Raw genomic sequence first — 19,553 nt, forward strand, 5'->3', positions numbered from 1 at the left:
ACGCAGATGCACAGAGGTGTAATAACACCAGATCCTGTCAAAGCTGTGAATGTGAAACAACCTAGAAATGCTCTTCTGTGTTACAGTGTTTATTTGCTTAACATCAAGTTTGCTCTTTCATGCACTCTCTTCGACTTGGCATTTAAGTTACAGCTGTCAAGCTGACTGACCTTTAAACCCCCAATCTTGGAATATTTTTAGTTTGGCCATTTCTGTTTTGGCTAAGCTATGTAGCGAGTAGTTTCTTGGAGGGTTTTGATTTGTCGAATTTGTCGATGGAAAGAAAAACTAAATTTTCTCAACCTATTATGACCTAACCTATATATTTGGAGTCTGTTTTACTACAGCCTATTTAAAAGTTGCAGTAATCCAAAAATTAAACAAACCTTTAATGCCATGTTCAGCAACATGGCATTAAACTCCTTGTGTAAAGTATTAGATCTTTTGCAGTGTAATTATTGCATGGAGGAACAGTCACATATAATGCAAATATGGTTTTAGTATGATTTAGGGAAGACCTTGATGAAAATTGCAATGTTTTGTCCCTGAAAAACAGACTGAACTGAAGGATCATTTGAATATGAGTTTTCGGTTGAATATTTGCACTTAGTCGCATGCAACAGCCAAGTGTGACCAATTGGGCACCAGTTAGGTCGAAACACACCGTTTTCACATTTGAATTTGTAGAGACTTGATGGACAGAAAATAATGTAAGAGAAGAGGATTCCAATCCGTCAGCAGGGATCATGAAAAAGAGACATTGTTTTGTTCAATATCTGTAACACTGATACATTTTATTCCACTGCCAATAACTGATCCCTAATTTGGCTCAGTGTCCCTCTAAAAACAAGTATAGACCCAGTATTTTAAAACTTTGCTTTTTATTTTATAACAGTATGCACATTGAAATAGTTTTAGTACTGCAACTTCCACAACAACCAAAGCAGAGACTCAGGAGAAAAGAAAACCAGAAATTACCCCTAACCACTGCTGCCACAAACTGGACACAGAGGAAACACACAGAAAGGGGGAACTGCATTTTTCAGCTTTGAAACATGTTATTTGAAACATGCTATTTTGCTTGTTGTGGCAAACTTATTGTCTTTCAGAGTTTCTTATGGCCACAACTTGTCACTCTGACTCGCAATTCCACAGAATTGGTTGGAATATCTGAAAAAGTTTACATTGACAATGCATAAGATGAATTTCTGAGGATAGCCTATATTTTCTGGCTTGGAAGTGATAACAATACCATATAAAGCACATTGATCACATCATAAATTAGAATTTCTCTTCTATGGTTTTCAGCTTTGTTATTAACAAATACAGCCAGAATATCCTTGCCCATAAGAATAAGTAAGGAAATTCTTAAGTTAAGTGGTGTTCTCTTTAAGCAGTCAAATCTATTAAATAGTGGAATAGAAATGTTTGTCAAATGTATCCTCAAAGTGCTTGTGTGAACAGAACTCATGGAAAATCTTTTGGGACCAATTCAGTTGGTCTTGGTGTCTTGTCTGTCTCTCTGCTTTTCAACTGCCTGAATAAATTTTTTAAAAAAAAAGACTCAAAGTGAGCAGACTGCCCACTCTTCTTTTTGATCATAAAAAATCTGTTTCAGCTCAGGGCCATGTGATGCAGGTGTCATTCACGTCATTCACTCTTTGACTTGACTTGGCCTCTTACAAGTGTTACATGATACTGCAGCACAGTGATTGTAAACTTTGAATACAAATTGTGAAGGTGATTTCTTTCTGGAATGTATGAAAGTCTGCTGTGATACTTGCAACAGAGTAGGTGTTTAGCTGCGTTGATACAGAATAAATACTCTCATTCATTCTGCTTCATGCACATAATAGAGCTGGATGGCACTCAGTAGCACATACCTCCACCAACACTGTGCAATTGTCAAGATGTGCCAGTTCCACATGTCGGATTTTCACCAAAAGTTAATAATTTATTCCATGCTCCATTACCAACCTGTTTCACATAAGGAGATGCACACATTTTCATGACTGGACCTGAAATGACACATGAGATTGCATCACCACAGGGCCAACAAGCACTATATCTATTCAGTGGCCATTAGGGCTGCCCTTCTACCACTGCTGGACCAAATTTTGGAAGAATTAGCAGTGCAGTTATGTCTAAACTGGAAATGAGCTCTCCAGCACCCCCAGGTTGTTTGATTGGGCCGATAATGGAGGGTTTGCCTCTTCTTATGTCTGCTGAAAGGCACACAAAGTTTGCCCCACAAAGTTTCTTCCTTGCCCCATGACCAATCTTTCCACAAAGTTGTGTGCAAATCCATTGATAACCTTTTGAGATATCCTGCTAACAGACAAACAGACAAACAGACGGAATGGGGCGAAAACATATAGGAAACTTGGCATTCTTTGCAAAAAATAAACCTCTCACTGGCAGCAAGCTACTTTGTTCACTGTAGATATAAACTCTTAATGTTTAATTTTACCTATGTACACTTCAGTTGGCACTAATTTTGTTTTCCAGCAAATTAATTTATAGGGTGTAGCAACGTTAAGAAACAACTCTAGAAACTCATTAAACTAAAATTAGAAGAGAAAACAACAGTCTGGATGCATCAAGTTAAGTTGTGAAACATGATGCTCCCCTGCCAAAATAAAGAATGAATAAAGATAAAAGATGAATGATTAAAAAGGGGGAGAGGTTAATGATTGACCGACAACAATTATAAAGGGGAATCCTGTGACTGCACTGCACTTGCTGGACCTGCATCCCACCTCTTCACCTCTCCTCTGCTCACACCATGCTGCGGGCCGCGCTCTGTCTGCTGCTGCTGCAGTCTGTGGCAGCTCAGAATGAAATCTGCAATGTTTACAAAACACTCAAGGATGAGGGCTTCAAAGCAATGTGAGTATTATTCTTTATTTAATTTTTTTACTCATCCTTTACTTAACCATGAAGATGAAACGGCAATTAGTTCTGGTTTAAATGATAAAATTTAGGATTTAGGATATAAATACAAATATAATATAATTGTTTTGCTATGGAGAGTTCCATTGACAAGGAAACTTTAGTCCAGAACTAGGCTTCATCGTGTTTGTGAAACAGGGTATGCAAATGAAGCATGGCTATGAAGTCACTTCCATGACTTAGTACATTTATATTTATATTTACATTCAAACAGTGGCATGCTGCAAAATTGTAAGTTGGCATCTGGAAATATCTAACTTTTCAGCGCTTGGAAAAAGTATTAATTTGCTGCAACAGATCATGAAGCCAAACAATTTATTTGAAAGGAGATGCAAAAAAGTATTTATTTTCCAATTAATATGGGCAATCATCTATGTCAGAAAAGCAAGCTGCAGGGGCGTCCTGGTGGCTCAGTGGTCTAAGTCCTGGGTTTGAATCTGACCTGGGCCCTTGGTCGCATGTCATCCCCCTGTCTTTTTCCCAGTCTTCCCTCTCTCTCTACTTAAAACTATCTAATAAATGCAGAAAAGCAAACTGCAGATACATCCTAACTTGATATATATTTTTAGCATCATTATAGATCCTTCTTATAATTAAAACTTCACTTCTGAACTTTCTGTTAACTTGTGATTGTAATGTGTATTTTCATTATTTACCTCAGGCATTTGTATGTTCACAATCTTGAGTTTGTTCAGTGTATTCATGCTTTTTAGCATTTGTTCATGCTGAATAAGTATGTATTTAAAAGTGCTTTCAAAAAAATAAAACAGGTTTATCACAAAGCGCATAACAAACAAAAAACGACATAAATTCCTGGAAATGACTGGAAGAAACCTTGGGAATGGCCTCACAGAAAGGGATCCCCCTTCCAGGATGGTCGGGCGTGCAATGTGTTCATTGTATTCCTTTTTCCCAGGTTTTTGGTGGCTCTCGCCCAGAACCTTCGTAACAGCTCCCAGGCTGAGTTGGCTCCAGGCCTTGATGAGGCTCATGCCATGGCCACCATGTGCTGCTCTGCTGCCGCCACAGCGGACTGTGGCAGAGAGGTGGTCAGTGCGACTTCCAAATATTAACCTTTATTGGTAACATTTTTTTAAGACATACAGTCATTATGGATTATGATGTCTTATGATTGTACATTAATCATTACAGGCTTTTTATACGTAATGTGACTTCATGAAGCAAATTAGAAATCATCTTGTAATTTTGTACGGAGGTTGGAGTGTTGATACATACAGTACTTCTAATAGATTAGATTAGAAATAATTATGAATATTCTCATAATGCTATACAGTATAATATGTATAATATGTATATCAAGTGATACCCTTTTATTTGTAATTCAGGCTGACTTTAAGGTAAGGTGGAGGTTTATTCAACTGCATTTAAAACCTGAATGACCCAGGAACGGTTTCCAGGTCACCAGGTGCATCAAGGACAAGGACATCACCATCTTAATCCATGTCGTTCAATCACTAGTAGTGGAAATGATTTAGCAAGTGCTACAACCATGAAGTAAGACTAGTGGGTTTGATGAGTTTGTGAATAGACTTTACATTTGTTTCAAGTGTAGAAAGAGTAAGAAATGATTAGAAATGATTAAGAAATTATATATTCTCAAAGATGTGCGGCTTTGCTGAGAGGCAAATGACAATTCTATATCAACGGCAGATTATTTTTGTGAATATATGTGGAAATGTTCCCGTGTGTGAGTTCTGCACATGTGACTACCTCAGCACACTTTTTCACCTACATGGGACTGTGTGTGTGTGTGTGTGTATGTGTGTGTGTGTGTGTGTGTGTGTGTGTGTGTGTGTGTGTGCTGGTAGAATGATATTGTCACTAGTATTGTGTGCTCCAGTGCGTCGCTAGTGGAGAGGAATAATTTGAAGTCCTGCTGTGAGGGAAGTGTTGCAGAGCGTGAAAAGTGCTTCTGGGGAGAAAAGGCCAAATTTCCCCGTACCCAGCCATTCCAGTTGTCACCTGAGGAGCAGTGCGCGGGCTTCAAGAAGGACAACAAAGCTTTTATTCAGACGTCAGTGACATACATGCACACACACACACACACATTCAATTTTAGGCATACAGTAAATGTAACAGTAGCATAATCTTAAATGTCTAAATGACCAAAAATTACAAGCAACCAAAAATAAGGAGTGCAAATGTCAAGGCCGCAGTGCCCTTACAATATTCCTGTGACCATAGAATGATCATGTAAGAGCAAATGCTAGGAAAAGAAATAGAATATGGGGTAAGGAGAGAGATAAAGGTGAGTGAATAGAATGGGATATCATTCAGTGGAGAGAGGGTGAATGAGATATTTCTTGAAAAGATGAGTTTCCAGCCTGCCGGTGTTGTGAAAGAGACTAGTGGAAGAGTGCAGAGCATGGGTTAAACCTGCAATAACCAATCCTGAAACTATTGTGTGCTGTGTGGAGATTTCATTGAGACATAATGATACAAACCAATATCCACACAACGTGCCAGCTGTGTTGCTGTTTTCACCTCTTTTCTAAAGCTTTTTGTCAAATTCTGCTCCGGAACGAACCTCCTCCCGCTACATTCAGTGACTATTCATTTTTGTAAAACTAGCTTGGCACCTCCCGCGCTGTTTAAAAGCGTCTCTCACTCCCTGTCATGAAGTGAGCAAGTGAACTTGTTAAACTAGTAAACTTGCTACCTTCCTCTTCACTTGTCATTGAGTGACATGTAACCTTCAGCAGGAGAAAGATCTGGCAAAGCGAGACCGGTGACACTTCTCCATAGGTACATTTAGCTTAGCTGTTAGCATTTATCCTTCCATTTATCCTTCGTAGGCCTCTGTAGTGCAGTGGCTTTGCTGTCTGTTATTTACAAATGTGTTGCAGTTTCTGTCGCCCTCTAGTGGTCAGAAAAATCGAAAAATAAACTTAAGTTTATTTAAATAGCTCTTCATCACAAGCATGTGTCAAAGGACTGTACAGAGAATGAGCTTAGCTAAATGTAACTGATCAACAGTCAACCATAGGACAGAATGATAGAGGACAAACATCTGGAAGAGCAAGACACACAAGAACAGATTATAGCAAGACATAACAGCCTACCTATTCTAAACAGCCTAACCTACCCAGCACCACCAGCCTTAGACCCTCAATGCATACAAAGAAAAACTCCCATGAAAAAAACGTGTTAGGGGAAAAAAATGGAAGAAACCCTGGGTGGACCGAGTCACAGAGGGATCCCCCACCGGGACGGCTGAGCGTGCAATAGCTGCCGGGAAAATAGTGACGTGTTGTGGCTGCAATGTGCGCTTCGCATGGCATTCAATTCAAAGTCACACAATACAATATTTTTGGCAGTCTGGGCAGGAGTCACTGTGGTTTTTTTGAGGCAGGATTTTACAGGGGAAAAAAGCAGTTGTCAAAATTGAGTTTGAAGTGATGGACAGACATCCAACCGCAAATCAAATTGTCAAGGCAAACAGAGAGCTGCACCTCAACCTGAAAGTCAGAGGATGGAAGAGATAAGTACTGTAGACTGCTCTACTAAGGCAAACACCAGCAACTACTCTTTGTATGTTTTAAGGGTCAAACATCCAACAACAACTCTGTCATATGAACAAAACCCACAAAGGCTAACAAATGATACCATCCACATTTGTACCAACAATTCTTTTAGTGTGACAGGAGATAAACTCTGCAATAATTTTTCTCAGCATCACTAGTCACTCAGTTACTGCTCTTTGGCTCTGTAGAGCTGTAGAGTTGTGACATTGTGCATGATGACGAACTATAGGCTACGAACTATTTCCATTAGTTCATTGCAAAATAGCGTCTTGTAAGCCCATGAGGACTGGGCATCTTATAAATGCAGGACACTTAAATAAAATAAAATCAATCAATCAAAAATAAGAGATGATGTGTGTGTATTTTGTGTTTCCCTACAGGATGATCTTCTTTTTCGCCAAGGGTCATGCCTTAAAGCCGGCTTCGATGATAATGGAACTTGGTAAATGGTACCACAATGCACTGCAGTTCTGCTGCGAGGCAGCTGAACCACACAGTTGTCTTGAAACCAAGGTCTGTTCACCTACCATGAACGTGACCACAGACACTCAAACACACACACACACACACACACACACTTTAAGGCAGTCATACTCTTCCCCAATCAAATGTGAAATCCCTTACACAGTGTCTTTGTGTGTGTTGCAGAAACATGCTCTCCAAGCTCTCGTCAGGAGCCGTGAGACACAAATGAGATCCATCTGTCTTGTCAGGAGACACAATACTGACACTACTGTGAGGCACAAGTAAGAGATGCTTATGTGTGCACAAGCACACAGTAATGCAGACATGCAGGCAACATATACGCTTATCCTTGACACAAATGCAAAGTACATCGGAGTGAAATTCCACTTTTCTTGTTCGTCATGTTGTCATTTTGCAATCACGCCTGCACTTGATGAAAACTGGACAGGTTTACCCATGAGACTGCTGCCTGTAATGCTTTAGTCATGTACAGGGAGGGGCTTGAGGGGAATGAGGAGAATTGTCATGGCTTTGAGATGTACAGTGTCGATTGTTATATTGCTTTTTATTAATGACACTTCCTCTTTTAATGATGGACATGTTTTGTGACTATGAATCTCAGCATAGAGTCTATAACTAACTTTTGTTCACTTCATTTAAAATGGTCTTGCTAGACTCAGTGGCATGGCAGCAAAAAACGAACCCCTCATATTACCTGTGTAAATGAGATCTTGTTTCATTGGACATTCATACATGCGTCCATCTTCCAGGATGCTGGTGGAGTTCAGCCAGAAGTTTCCTCAGGTCCCAGTGGAGTTAATCCGGCCTATAGTGGAAGGGTTTATGCCCACGACTGCCTCCTGCTGCCAGAGAGACATGGCTACATGCATGAGGCTGACAGTGAGAAGCTCAAACTCCACTGTTTGTGTGTCTGTGTCATGTGTGTGAGAGGAAGATAGATAGATAGATAGATAGATAGATAGATAGATAGATAGATAGATAGATAGATAGATATTAAAAAAAAGCTAGCAGTTGTTGCAAAAAAATTGTTCAAACAAGTTGATTTGTATTGAAAAACAAGTGAAATTATAATTATAATTATTAATTAATAATTCAATTATGAGATTAATGGCTTGTTAAGATGTATCTTTTTTGAAGTGCAAATCTCCTATCACCCAAACAGAAGCAAAGTATTAACACAATGTGCAACAATAAGAATGTGATGGCACTTACGACTGGCATCGCAGAATGCTGCAAGCTGGATATGTTCCGTAACATCAACTGCTTGTCCAGCATGAAGCCTGACCCCAAACCCGAGGGCCTGTCCCAGCGCTACGACCTGCCTGGTGACACCCAGGCCGTGTGCCGCACCTACGCCGAGTCTCCTGAGAAAGCCGTCACCAAGTATGTATAAGCACACATACTTCTTGTATGTATAGCCTATCCATGCATGTACTGTACATACACATATGCACCCACATAACCCCCCCAACTCAAAACACACACACCAGGGTTATTCTAGTTTGGGATTTTTCATTCTTTTTATTTTCATAGTTTTCAACTTCAGTTTTAGTTAGTTTTCGGTGTGGGTTTGGTAGTTTTAGTTTAGTTTTTATTTAGTTTAAGTTCTAGATTCAGTATTTTTGGTAGGGGTGGTATTTTTTAAAGGTATAGTTCAGAACAGGTATTTTGCATGTGTTTGCAACAGGTATTGTGTAATACAAACAATAAATCCTAATTTCTTTTAAAAATGTAATTAACCAAAACTCATTTTTACCCTGCACATAGGCAAAAAGACAAAAACTAAAAACATTTCACCTATATTTTTTTATTTTATTTTAGTTAGTTTTACAAGTAGACAAGATGGTTTTAGTTCAGTTTTAGTTTTTTCACAGGGTCTCGTTTTTATTTTCATTTCAGTTTACGACAATGTTTTTAAACGTCTAGTTTTCGTCTTGGTTTTAGGTTATGATAATAACCTTGAGACACGCAAAACAGTCTTTAAAGCAATATTCCACTCAGTTTTAACATGGGGGTTATTTGGCACTTGGGTTAACCCTAACCCTAACCCGCCATGAAAACCAGAATATAATCTACTCACCAAGATTGGACGCAGCTGGAACGAGTTTATAGTGTTCAGATTTTTACTTCCCATTCATTTAAATGAGGCCACAAAAATAGCATAAAAACTTACATTTAAAACGTTCATGAACAGATTCAGCAACAGATCCTGTTTTTAAGACAATAAAACAATCCTGGGTCCGTCTTCATTTTGCATTTCTGCTCTTGGTTTACACTAAAATTAGTATTTAAAAATAAAAGTAGATCAGGTCTCCCTAACAGGAATAATTAAATGCTATTTGGTTAAATTATGCTCTAAAATGTTGGACCCACAGTCAATTTAAAGCCACAGCAGCAGGATCTGTGGTTGAATCTGCTCACGAACGTGTTTAATGTAAGTTTTCAGGCTATTTTTGTGGTCTCATTCAAATGAAAGGGAAGTAAAAATCCGAATGCTACCAACTCGTCCAGCTGCATCTGATCTTGGTGAGTAGCCTAGATTATATCCTGGTTCCAATTAGTTTTAACCCCCATGTTAAAAAGTGGAATATTGCTTGACACAAATGTCCTCGCCCCCCTCTCATGTGCGCTCTGTCTTCTGGTCAGCTGACTGTGTATTAACTGCTGTGATTGGCAGCGTGCTGTACGAAGTGTCCCGTCGTCACCCCGAGGTGTCCCAGGCGGTCATCCTTCGCTACGTCGCAGCAGCGCAGCAGGCCGTCGCCAAGTGCTGTGCCAACAACGACCCAGCCGAATGCATCAAGACCGCTGTGTGTGCTGTTACCGATCCTGGCCCAGATTATTATTCGAAGAAAAAGATCAATACTTTTATGAGATTTGATTGATTGTGCCTCAAAAGAACCAGTGGGATTGACCCAAAAGAGCTACCTCCATCCATTGTGCATTGGTAGGCTAAAGCAAAGGCTTGAAGTAGACTGCTGTTAATCAATGGCCTTACTCTGGTTCTTACAAACCTCTGTGTAGCTTTCTGTCTTAGTGCCTGTCAGTTCATAATCCAAAAATTAAAACATATGCATAGTAGGTGTAAGGGTTGCTCAACTGCAAATTCAGTAAATTCAGAAACAAAAATGAAATTTCAGTGTTAGGCTAATAGTGTCTACTGTTTATTAACAATCAGATGGCAGACAATGATCTTGAGAAGGCCATCGCTGACCACATTGCCTGTTACAAGAACATTGCAGCTTTTAAGGCAACCATGGGAAATCCTGGTTTTGAGAAGAGGTGAGAGGTTGTGGTATTTGGCAGCTACAACACAAAGGCTAACTTGTAACTTAATTTTGGAGAACTGCTTATTTTTGTTGCAAAAATCTTTCATGGGTGTGAAAACTCTCTGAAAGCTGTTTGCTTCTCTCTGGCTCTTTCGGTGTAGTTTGTTGATCAGGTACACTCGTACCATGCCTCAGGCCTCCTTCGACCTCGTCCACCACACATCTAAGGTGATGGCCGATATCTACGCTGAATGCTTAGAGACCGACAATGACCATGAGCTCCTGGCCTGCGAAGACATGGTTTGAAAGACACACACCCATTTTTCTTTATTTTTACTATTTTCTACATTTTAGAATAATAGTAAAGACATCAAAACTATGAAATAACACAAATGGAATTATGCAGTGACCAAAAAAGTGTTAAACAAAGATTCTTTAAAGTAGCCGCCCTTTGCCTTGATGGAAAGGCAAAGGCTTTGGAAAGAAATTCATATAGGCATCAACTTCACTATTTATATTTGTCCAAGAAACAAATTTCAAGCATTTAAGCATAAGCCTTTAGATCAAAACGGCTTTAAGATAATGAAAAACATAGTACATTCAATCAGGTTTGTCCAAACTTTTGACTGGTAGTGTATAGGACATATTAGAGCCTACATGAACATCAACAGAATCCAGAAACAAACCATAGTACCACACTCGCCTCCCTCCCCTCCATTACGAGCACGTCACCATCGTTCCTCCGGTCCTCCCGCAGGTGATCAACGCCATCAGCGAACATTGCTTAATCTATGGCGCTGCCAGCAATGACTCAAAGATCCCCGCCTGCTGCAACCAGACCTACACAGAGCGCGTTCAATGCTTCTTGTCCATGGAGCCGGACACTGACTTCCAGCCCCCAGAGTTCGATGCCAAGAACTTTCAATTGGGAGTCAAGCTCTGCACCAATACAGCAGAGGAGCAGCTTACGTTTGAGAAGAGGTGAGTGGATCTTAGGCTATATTAGTTCCAAAACCTATAATTTAAGAGATGTTTTCCCTTGGATTTTTGTATTTAATGGGTATTTGGCAGAATAGATATACCGTAAATGGACAATGAAATGGCATACACATTTTTGTTGAGCCATTTTATACCCACATTCTGTCATACATCACACTATATTAATTTTTGTACAGTCAAGGTATTGCTTTAACTATATGTTATGATACCTGCATGTGTGTGTGTGTGTCTGTGTGTTTTCTGTACCTCTAGACTACTCTATGTCCTGGTGAGTTACAAAACCACCATTACAGGTAAACAGATCACGAAAATCAGTGACACCTTCAAAGCAATGAAGGCCAAGTGCTGCGCTGAGGCAGACAAGGCAGCCTGCTTCAACACCGAGGTGAGACCTTGTCATCATCATTATCATCACCATCGCCATTATCACATCAACATTATCGTCCTCATCATCTCATATTCACTCATTCACCTTACACTCATTTGGCTCATTTTCAGCGTGGCTCTCACTGCTGTTCAACATGAATATATGACATATTTTCCCTAAATATAATAAATCTGAAGGTCCTAGTAATTACTTAAGTCTTAGGAAGGGTTTAAATTCAGTAAATGCTGGAGATTATAGGTAATTGATTTTTCTGCCAGTAAAACTAATCCAGTATTTTTACTGCGACAATTTAGTTTAGTGTTTGACATTTTGTTCTACTCACAGGCTTCACTGTTGAAGACTGGGGTGACTGAGTTGTTGAAGAGTCGTGACTCTGCCTAAAGTGGTAAGATTGCACCCTTTTGTCTCTCTTGTTATTCAGTAGATAGGTTGGTGATGAATTTCACCTGATTTACCTGTGGGAATTATTACAAGGACATAGAATCTGTCTGAAATTAAATGAAATAAAATGGATAATGTACAAATGAGAATAATTTGTACTTTAAAAACTTTAAAGACACAGTCCAGATGTTTTGACCACCTGAATTTTGGGCATTCATACAGCTCTTAGAGAGATTGACTTGTGGAAAAGAGGTTTTATTAATTTGTTAAAAAAGAAATGTCCAAACTACATTATAACTAATTTGTAGTTGTCACATATTGTCAGTCGATGTATCAACAGCTCAGATGCAAAAACAATCTCATTAATTCAGTAAAATTAGCCAGTGGCAGGGCGAAAGACTTTCAACAGGGGGCGCCATACTGCAGTTACAGATTGGACCTCTAAAATGGACGTGGAAATTCAGAGAACAGTCAATAGATTTATATTTTTTTGTAGTGGCACATTTTCACTCATACAAATCAGGCTGCACATAATGTTTGTCCAGCAGACTTTTCAGTTAAATAAGGTCCTACTATACTGTTGTTCCAAGATGTTTTTTCACCAGGAAACTGTTCTTCATGTGAGTTTGTATTTCTCTACAGCCTCCTCAAAAATACAGCTTCCACTGCTCTGCTGTGTCTGATTAGGACAGACTTCCCATCTACCATCTGTGACTGATATCTGACAACGGATGATGGGCACTGACTTTAATAAATAAAGTTTGAAATGGCCTGACTTATACCTGATACTTTGTTTGTTGCTTATTTCCAAGTTCTCTGCCTGACAATGATTTATCAGTTGTGAATCTGTAAAGGGGGTGTCTACTGTGGGACAGCACAAGTTTGCAGAAACCTATAGGTGTACTTATTACCAGTAAACTCAAAAAGGTCCAAATATCAAAACTCAAAAAAATCAAGTCAAAACGGGAGAAGAAGCGTGGGCCTTCCAGGGTTCCAGGCGTCCTTACGAGGTCCTTCGTGTCTTCCTCGGGCCTCAGAGTCCGTGCTAGTTGTGTTACGTTGGAGTTTTTTTTATCACCCAACCATGGGACACACCGGTTTTATGCGGTCCAATAGGCTGAATTGGAGGCAGCTGTTAGGAGCAGGTGAGAGTGTTTATCCCTGATTGAGGAGGGTTCGGCTTCAGCTCGGTGGCTCTGTGGCTCTGTGGCTGTGCCAAGAGCTCCTATAACTTTGTTGGGGCTTGTGGTGCAGACAGACCCGCGCCAGGCTGACGCGCTGATGCGTCCCACCAGCCATGTATTGGGCCTTCGACCTTTTGACATGGGGCCTGGAGAAGCTGGCTGTGTGGGTTGGGAAATCAGGTGCGATCCCGTCGTGCCACACTATCTACCTGTTTGTTTGTTACTTCATTTTCACTTATTGCCATGTGTAAGAACTCAGTTGGAATTTGGGTGTACAGTGCTGTCTTAAAAAAAAAAAGGGGGAGGGGGGGGGCAGGGGGTACAAAGAAAGGGAGAGAATAACACAGAAAAGGATTAAAAATCCTAGTAAACATGTCCAGCCTCCACTGATACACACACATGAAAGCTTTCACTGATACTCACCCATTTAAAAACAAGCACAATAAATTAAATTAAAAGATTAAATGAAATGATTACAGTCTATTACAGTCTAAAATGGCTACAGTCACTCTTGAGGTTGTGCACGGCGCTGGGATAAAGGCTATCATGCAGACAAGAGCTTTTGATCTGAAAATGTTGTTACAGCTCATTTATTCACTTACAGTAGTGGATTTTGAACAACGAAAAACAAGTCTCAACGATACAACTCTGTATCTTACCGAAACCCTGAGCTCCCCTTGTGAAGGCACAGTAATTAGACTGCATGATCCAAACAGGTAAAGAACCACAATTTATGTTTATACATTGTGGTTCATTTTAAATAACCGCTGCCAGGACAACCTACATTTTTTAAATTTAGTTCTAAAAAAATTGGCACGTTGTTCAAGTACTGTGTCACAATTGATATGCATCACATATTACATAAACACCTGGTACATCTAAAATAAGGAATTAATAAGTTTTGATAAATGTACCAAGTTGTTGTTCAGGCGTTATGAATGTGTTCTAAACCAGAGTTGATGTAAAGTGTAACCAGAAATACCTGAAGGCAAGTATCAGTAATAAGATTCTGAATCAAGATGTTCTTTAGTTAAATCTATAAATCTATAATCTAATTCATGTCACTGCCGCATAAAAGCAAGTTGCGTCTTTTACGAGGCTCTATAAAGGTAATGTTTTTGTCATGCGTGTTCAGAGTAAAGGTTTGTTTGAGTGATGGGAGTGTATTCAGGAACGATGGCAAACAACACACCCAGCCAGGCTTGCCTGGACATGAGACAAAAAGAGAATGCCAGCATTATCCTGTGCGACAAAAGCTTAGCTGCAGTTTACTCAATAAAAATGTTTACACACATGTGGTCTGTTTGCCAATCCATGGGTTGATTGCGTAATTCTGAAAACTTTACATTTTGTCTAATAAAAAACATAATAATGTCGTCTGTGATGTATTCTAATTAAGTATATTGAAAAACAAAATGAAAAAGAAACCCAATAGGCCTATGTAAATGTCACTGAGGATAGGACATGCATGGGATCTGTTGCAGAACAAAACAACATGATAGGCTACACAGTAGATAGTACAAATGTGTACCCATTGTGAACTGGAACTTAACATGTGCAGGGAAAGTGAGAACAAAGAAGATCAATTTCCTGTAACTGTGAAGAAGCTGTGATATTTGCTATGTGGCTGTCAGAGAGCAGACAGCACATCTGAGGCACAACATGGCGACCCTTCAAAGACCGGTGGAGAAGCACTGCTGTGAAAAAAAAAAACATGGCTGAAACCAACATTTAATGGCTTTATTAACAGCCCTGTGAACAGTGTTTTACCACCTCAGTGAAGAAAATGTACTCTGCTATTGAATTGCTATTTTCTTCGACAATTATCCCTTCTGGGACTAGTCTTAAAGAGTTGTATCACTATTGTAAATCTGCTCTCAGACCATTATGAGATTTCACAGGATTATGATCACAGGAAAAGCCCAGCTGGATGTGTAGTTAGGGTTGAGTTCGTACACAGGGACAGTTGACTAATAGCAGGCCTGCTACTGTTTGCTGCTGGCTGGCAATAATGTCATGGCTGTAGCCTAGTGGGTGGGAAACTTGTACGGCTGTAGCCCCATTTTAAATCCAATTTGGAATAATGAGGTGGGCCCAACTAGGCGTGGATAAAGCTCATACACACCAGTGAGCCTGCATTATCCCCAGTGATGTACTGGTAAATACAAATCTGGGCACAGGCCTACTATGAACTCCAGTCACAGATCACCACAAGGCAAACAACCAAGAGTATCAACAATAAACAACTATATTTTCATAATAGTATTAATGTAGGTTTTATTTTCTTGAAAGGATGTATTTTCATGTAACTTATGCCTACATATGCTGATACTACTATACATTAGCTATATACTGTGAATTTATATCATAAAGATGTATATTAGCCTGAAAAGCTAGCCAAATTCTGTTTCCCAAACAAAAGTGTGATTGCACTGACTTCAGGTTGGTTTCCTCTCCACTACATCCCTGATTAGCCGCCCTCCTCCCCTCCTCCCCGCCTCCACCCCCCACTCCCACTGTTGTTGACTGGCTAGGCCGGTTACGTAACACCTTTATGCCTTGCGCACGTGGCCACAGCCATAACAAGAGGGCAATATTTAGCCGGATTAAACATTATCATCGACCCAAAGATCATAACTTTCACATGCGATCCACATTTTACCATGGTGCCGTAATGAGGGTGCGGTGGAAGGATTTGGGCCTGCAGTGGAATAACTTCCATTTCAACCAAAATGACAGGCTCGCGTGAGAGGAATTATCCTGCTCAGCGCGTGCCTCTTCCATTTCAGCCATATGTGTTAAGAAGTGATTCAAAATGAAAGCACAAAAGTAGACAATGCGAGTTCCTGTAAGAGAACAGGACAATGCGTCGCCATGAGTTTGCTCCTCGCCACGTGAGATTTTGGGGTAGCCTTAAGTTCCTGTGTTTTCCTATGAGTGGTTATGTCATTCAGTGAAAAAACAATTAATTGGGTGATCTGTCTGTATGTCTGTCTGTCTCCTATCCCCATACTGAAAAAGATAAAAAAATAATTTAATTCAAAATATAGTTTGGATATTGCAAATACAGTTTCATCCCATGTACTGTTGACAACATATTTGCAAGTATATCCAAAATATATTTTGAGCACTCAAAATATATTATTATTAGTAGTATTATAATTATACTATTACATAGCCTAATAATAACAATGATAATACGTTTTATTATAAATTCAGGGTTACAAAGTGCTTACATGATTAAAAAAAACATGGACAATAAAATGAATACCGTCTACTACATTTCTGAAGTACATGTGAAATATATGTATTTTTCCTCCCTGTGTGGTGTCACCATGCCAACAACACTGACTGACCACAACTCGTCTCTCTCTCCCTCTCTCTCCCACTCACGTTATTTCCCCTCCTTCATCCCAAAACTGTCATCCTGAGCAGACGACGCTCAATCCCCAAACGCCCGGATGGAAGCAGGCGACATTCAGGGCAACATGGTTGTATGAGTGGAGGGCAACCTTTCCGGGGGACGGAGACTGCTGGAATCTGTGACATTTTCGACACAACCCACGAAAGCCCACGGAAAAGGGATTCATTCAGGACGGGTGGAAACAAGAAGCGATAGAGGCGTGGGGTTGAAAAGGAACGGCACGTTTTTTTTCCCTGGTGTCCTATTTCGTTGGTAAGTACATTTTTCTTCAGTAAAATCGCTGCCCTGTTTTCTCGACGGGTTATCTTGCAGGATGTTGACTTTCCAGGTGGATTTCTTTTGTGGTGACCGTCGTTTTGGGCTACACTTTGGAGGAACGGGCCTGGTAAGTGTTAGAATCGCGTAAAAAATAAAGCGGTAGGCTACAATACAGGCGTAATGTAAATCAGTGTAGGCTCATCATTGCCACGCACTCTCTGACTTGTGTCCATGTAGATTTGACAGACGACATCACTCTACATGGTTGCATTTCAGCAGTGGTCACATTTCGCGAAGTGTGCTTGTAATAATGTTGCCAGTGCTCGCACACAACACAGTGAATGGCCCTGCTACACGTGTGTGCCTCTACTTCCGATACTATTACAATAGTACCAATCGTGGCGTGCCCACCTTTCTGAATAACCAGGCAGCACGCAGGTTAAAACCCGAGCTCGAGCGACCGTTTGGCCCGGAAGATTGACTTCAACTGGCGTCTAATCTTTTAGGCTGTAAATCATGCGAGTCCATTTTATACTCTGTTGAGCTTTTCGTGCGCCGAGAGCGTTTGACGACGAGGCGGGTCGACAACCGGGCATGCGCAGTGGGCACCGCCGCGACCACCCCATCACCAAATGTGGTCTATCCACGCATCGTATCTGTGCATGCCTCAGTTCACTTCCCTGGTCTCGGTCAAGAGCCTCAACCAGGCAGGGTCGAGGCTTTTGTTGTCAGTGTAACGATGTATCCTCCTCTCATTGTATACTGCGTTTCCTTTCGTTATGCTGCGCGGTAGCGAGGCTGACAGCGAAGGGAGATGAACCCAACGTGGACACTAAGCCATACCACTTACTTATATGAGTCTGAAATCTAATAGGAGGCAGACAATTAGTGTTACATGCGTCCCTGCTAGTAAGGGCTTGCAGCTTTCTTCCAGGGTGAGTCTCTTCCACTCACTGTCACCATGATAGATGGCCATTCTAGTGAAAATGCAAATAAAAAAAACCCTCTAAAATCAGACAAAAGCATCATTTCAACTGCAGTAAGTTAGAAGCTTCATATTATATCATATCCTTTATATTAAATATACCCCACGCTAAAGACACCTTATCCTATGTCCTACATAGGCAGCGTAAATAACATTCAAGCGGCCAGAATGGGGCATGTGAGTTAATGATTACCTATTATGATAAGAAAGACTGAGAAAGAAGAAGCACACTGGGGTCTGAGGCTGCCTCTCATATTTGAGATATTTCTCCCAAAGCGTTTTGCATAGAATATTTATCTTCAGTGCCTTAAGGCTGCACTGTGTGGCCCCATAACCTGAAAGAACCCAATACACCGGTGATTGCCCTGTCTAGTCTAGCCATAAAGGCTATAAGATAGATATGACAAGCATAATATGATAAGATAGGCAGACTAACAACTTCCTTCTTTTACTCAGCTTTTATGTTTAAGTGCAACGCATGAGCACACACAGTCACAGTCTGTGGGCTTCTGTTGACCAGCTTCCAATGATAAGGGTAAAGCGAGAAAGGACCATGTCACCATCTTCTCTCTCTCTCTCTTTCTCTCTCTCTCTCTCTCTCGCCCCCTCCCGCCCCTCCCTATATGATTCATATACCTACATAACTGCATCAGGGAGCGACTGACACATTCTTGCAACATCAATAGTATGCGGCCTGCAGTGCGAGATACCATAGGACAAGGTCTCTAGCCTGAGGACCGCAGTCACACTGTGTAGGTGTGCACTCTGCACGACTTTACCCATCAAGCAGGCTTAAGCCACAATGAAAAGGTACTGGAACATTTTGTGACTCTTTAACAAATAGCCAGCCTGCAGTTATTGAGAAATGGGCCATGAACTTGCTCCATGGGTTTTCACAGAGACACTCTGGGATTTATGAAAAAGTTAAACGTCTTCTACCCGCACACTTTAATCTGTTATTTCTTACTTTACTCTGCGTTTGAAGCTGTCTGATTTGCAGAGGAGCTTCCCCGACACGAGAAACAGTTCACTAAAAATTCTGTGTTGAATCCCAGCATGCTGTGTCTACACAGACAGCTTTTGCAGAGAGGAAAATGATACTAAAAGAATATTATGTTGCCCTCCTTTTGACTGAGCCTTAATTTTATTTGTTATATCACTATCTTGTGGAATTAAGGTGGGTGCACTGAAACATTAGATGAGGACAGATTCAATTTATATTTTGACTGTACTTTGACCTGTCCTTCCTGAGTGTAATCCTTTTGAAAAACAATCAAGGCGGAATGATTCACACTAAATTGCTAGTTCAGTGGCGACAGGGTGCAGCCACGGCTTAGACCGCACTGTCAATAGTCTCTTTTTTATACTATCCCATAAATCCAGACGCCTCACAACAAGACACACAGCAGTGCATATTTAAACGGACGTTAAGTCAGGCAGCCTCAGCTTGTGTTTTGGAAATTGTGTGTGTTGGAGCTGCCTGTGTGTGGAGGAGGGGTGGAAAGAGCTGTTGATATGCGTGTAAGAAGTATGTGTACATTGTGTAATGTTTTCATGTGAAACAAGATGTTGAGAGAGCAGAGTCAGACCAGTTTTCTCATAGGTGTGTGTGTGTGTGTTGTAAGTACACGTGCGTAGGCTGTTTACAGTTCCTCCATAGTTACTGCCATCCCTGGGCCACG

General features: G+C 40.6%; 2 protein-coding genes across 4 annotated transcripts in view; both read left to right on the forward strand.

Annotated features, from left to right (window-relative positions):
• Positions 1-2,785: 2,785 nt before the first annotated feature.
• Positions 2,786-12,806, forward strand: gc (GC vitamin D binding protein). Its single transcript, XM_078285175.1, has 12 exons — positions 2,786-2,889; positions 3,869-4,001; positions 7,146-7,243; positions 7,733-7,862; positions 8,146-8,366; positions 9,661-9,793; positions 10,162-10,265; positions 10,414-10,552; positions 11,010-11,233; positions 11,504-11,636; positions 11,964-12,024; positions 12,663-12,806. The coding sequence occupies exons 1-11, from the start codon at positions 2,786-2,788 to the stop codon at positions 12,018-12,020; spliced, it is 1,476 nt and encodes a 491-aa protein (XP_078141301.1). The 3' UTR covers positions 12,021-12,024; positions 12,663-12,806.
• Positions 12,807-16,644: 3,838 nt separating this feature from the next.
• The window catches only part of slc20a2 (solute carrier family 20 member 2), a 41,969-nt gene continuing 39,060 nt past the window's right edge, over positions 16,645-19,553 (forward strand). For 2 of the 3 annotated variants that reach the window (XM_078285049.1, XM_078285050.1), the window contains exon 1: positions 16,645-16,880. The gene's annotated coding sequence lies outside the window, so the exon portion shown is untranslated. The other variant, XM_071919155.2, reaches the window with a different exon arrangement.

This window comes from Centroberyx gerrardi, chromosome 8, assembly GCF_048128805.1.
Source record: "Centroberyx gerrardi isolate f3 chromosome 8, fCenGer3.hap1.cur.20231027, whole genome shotgun sequence".
Taxonomy (NCBI): domain Eukaryota; kingdom Metazoa; phylum Chordata; class Actinopteri; order Beryciformes; family Berycidae; genus Centroberyx; species Centroberyx gerrardi.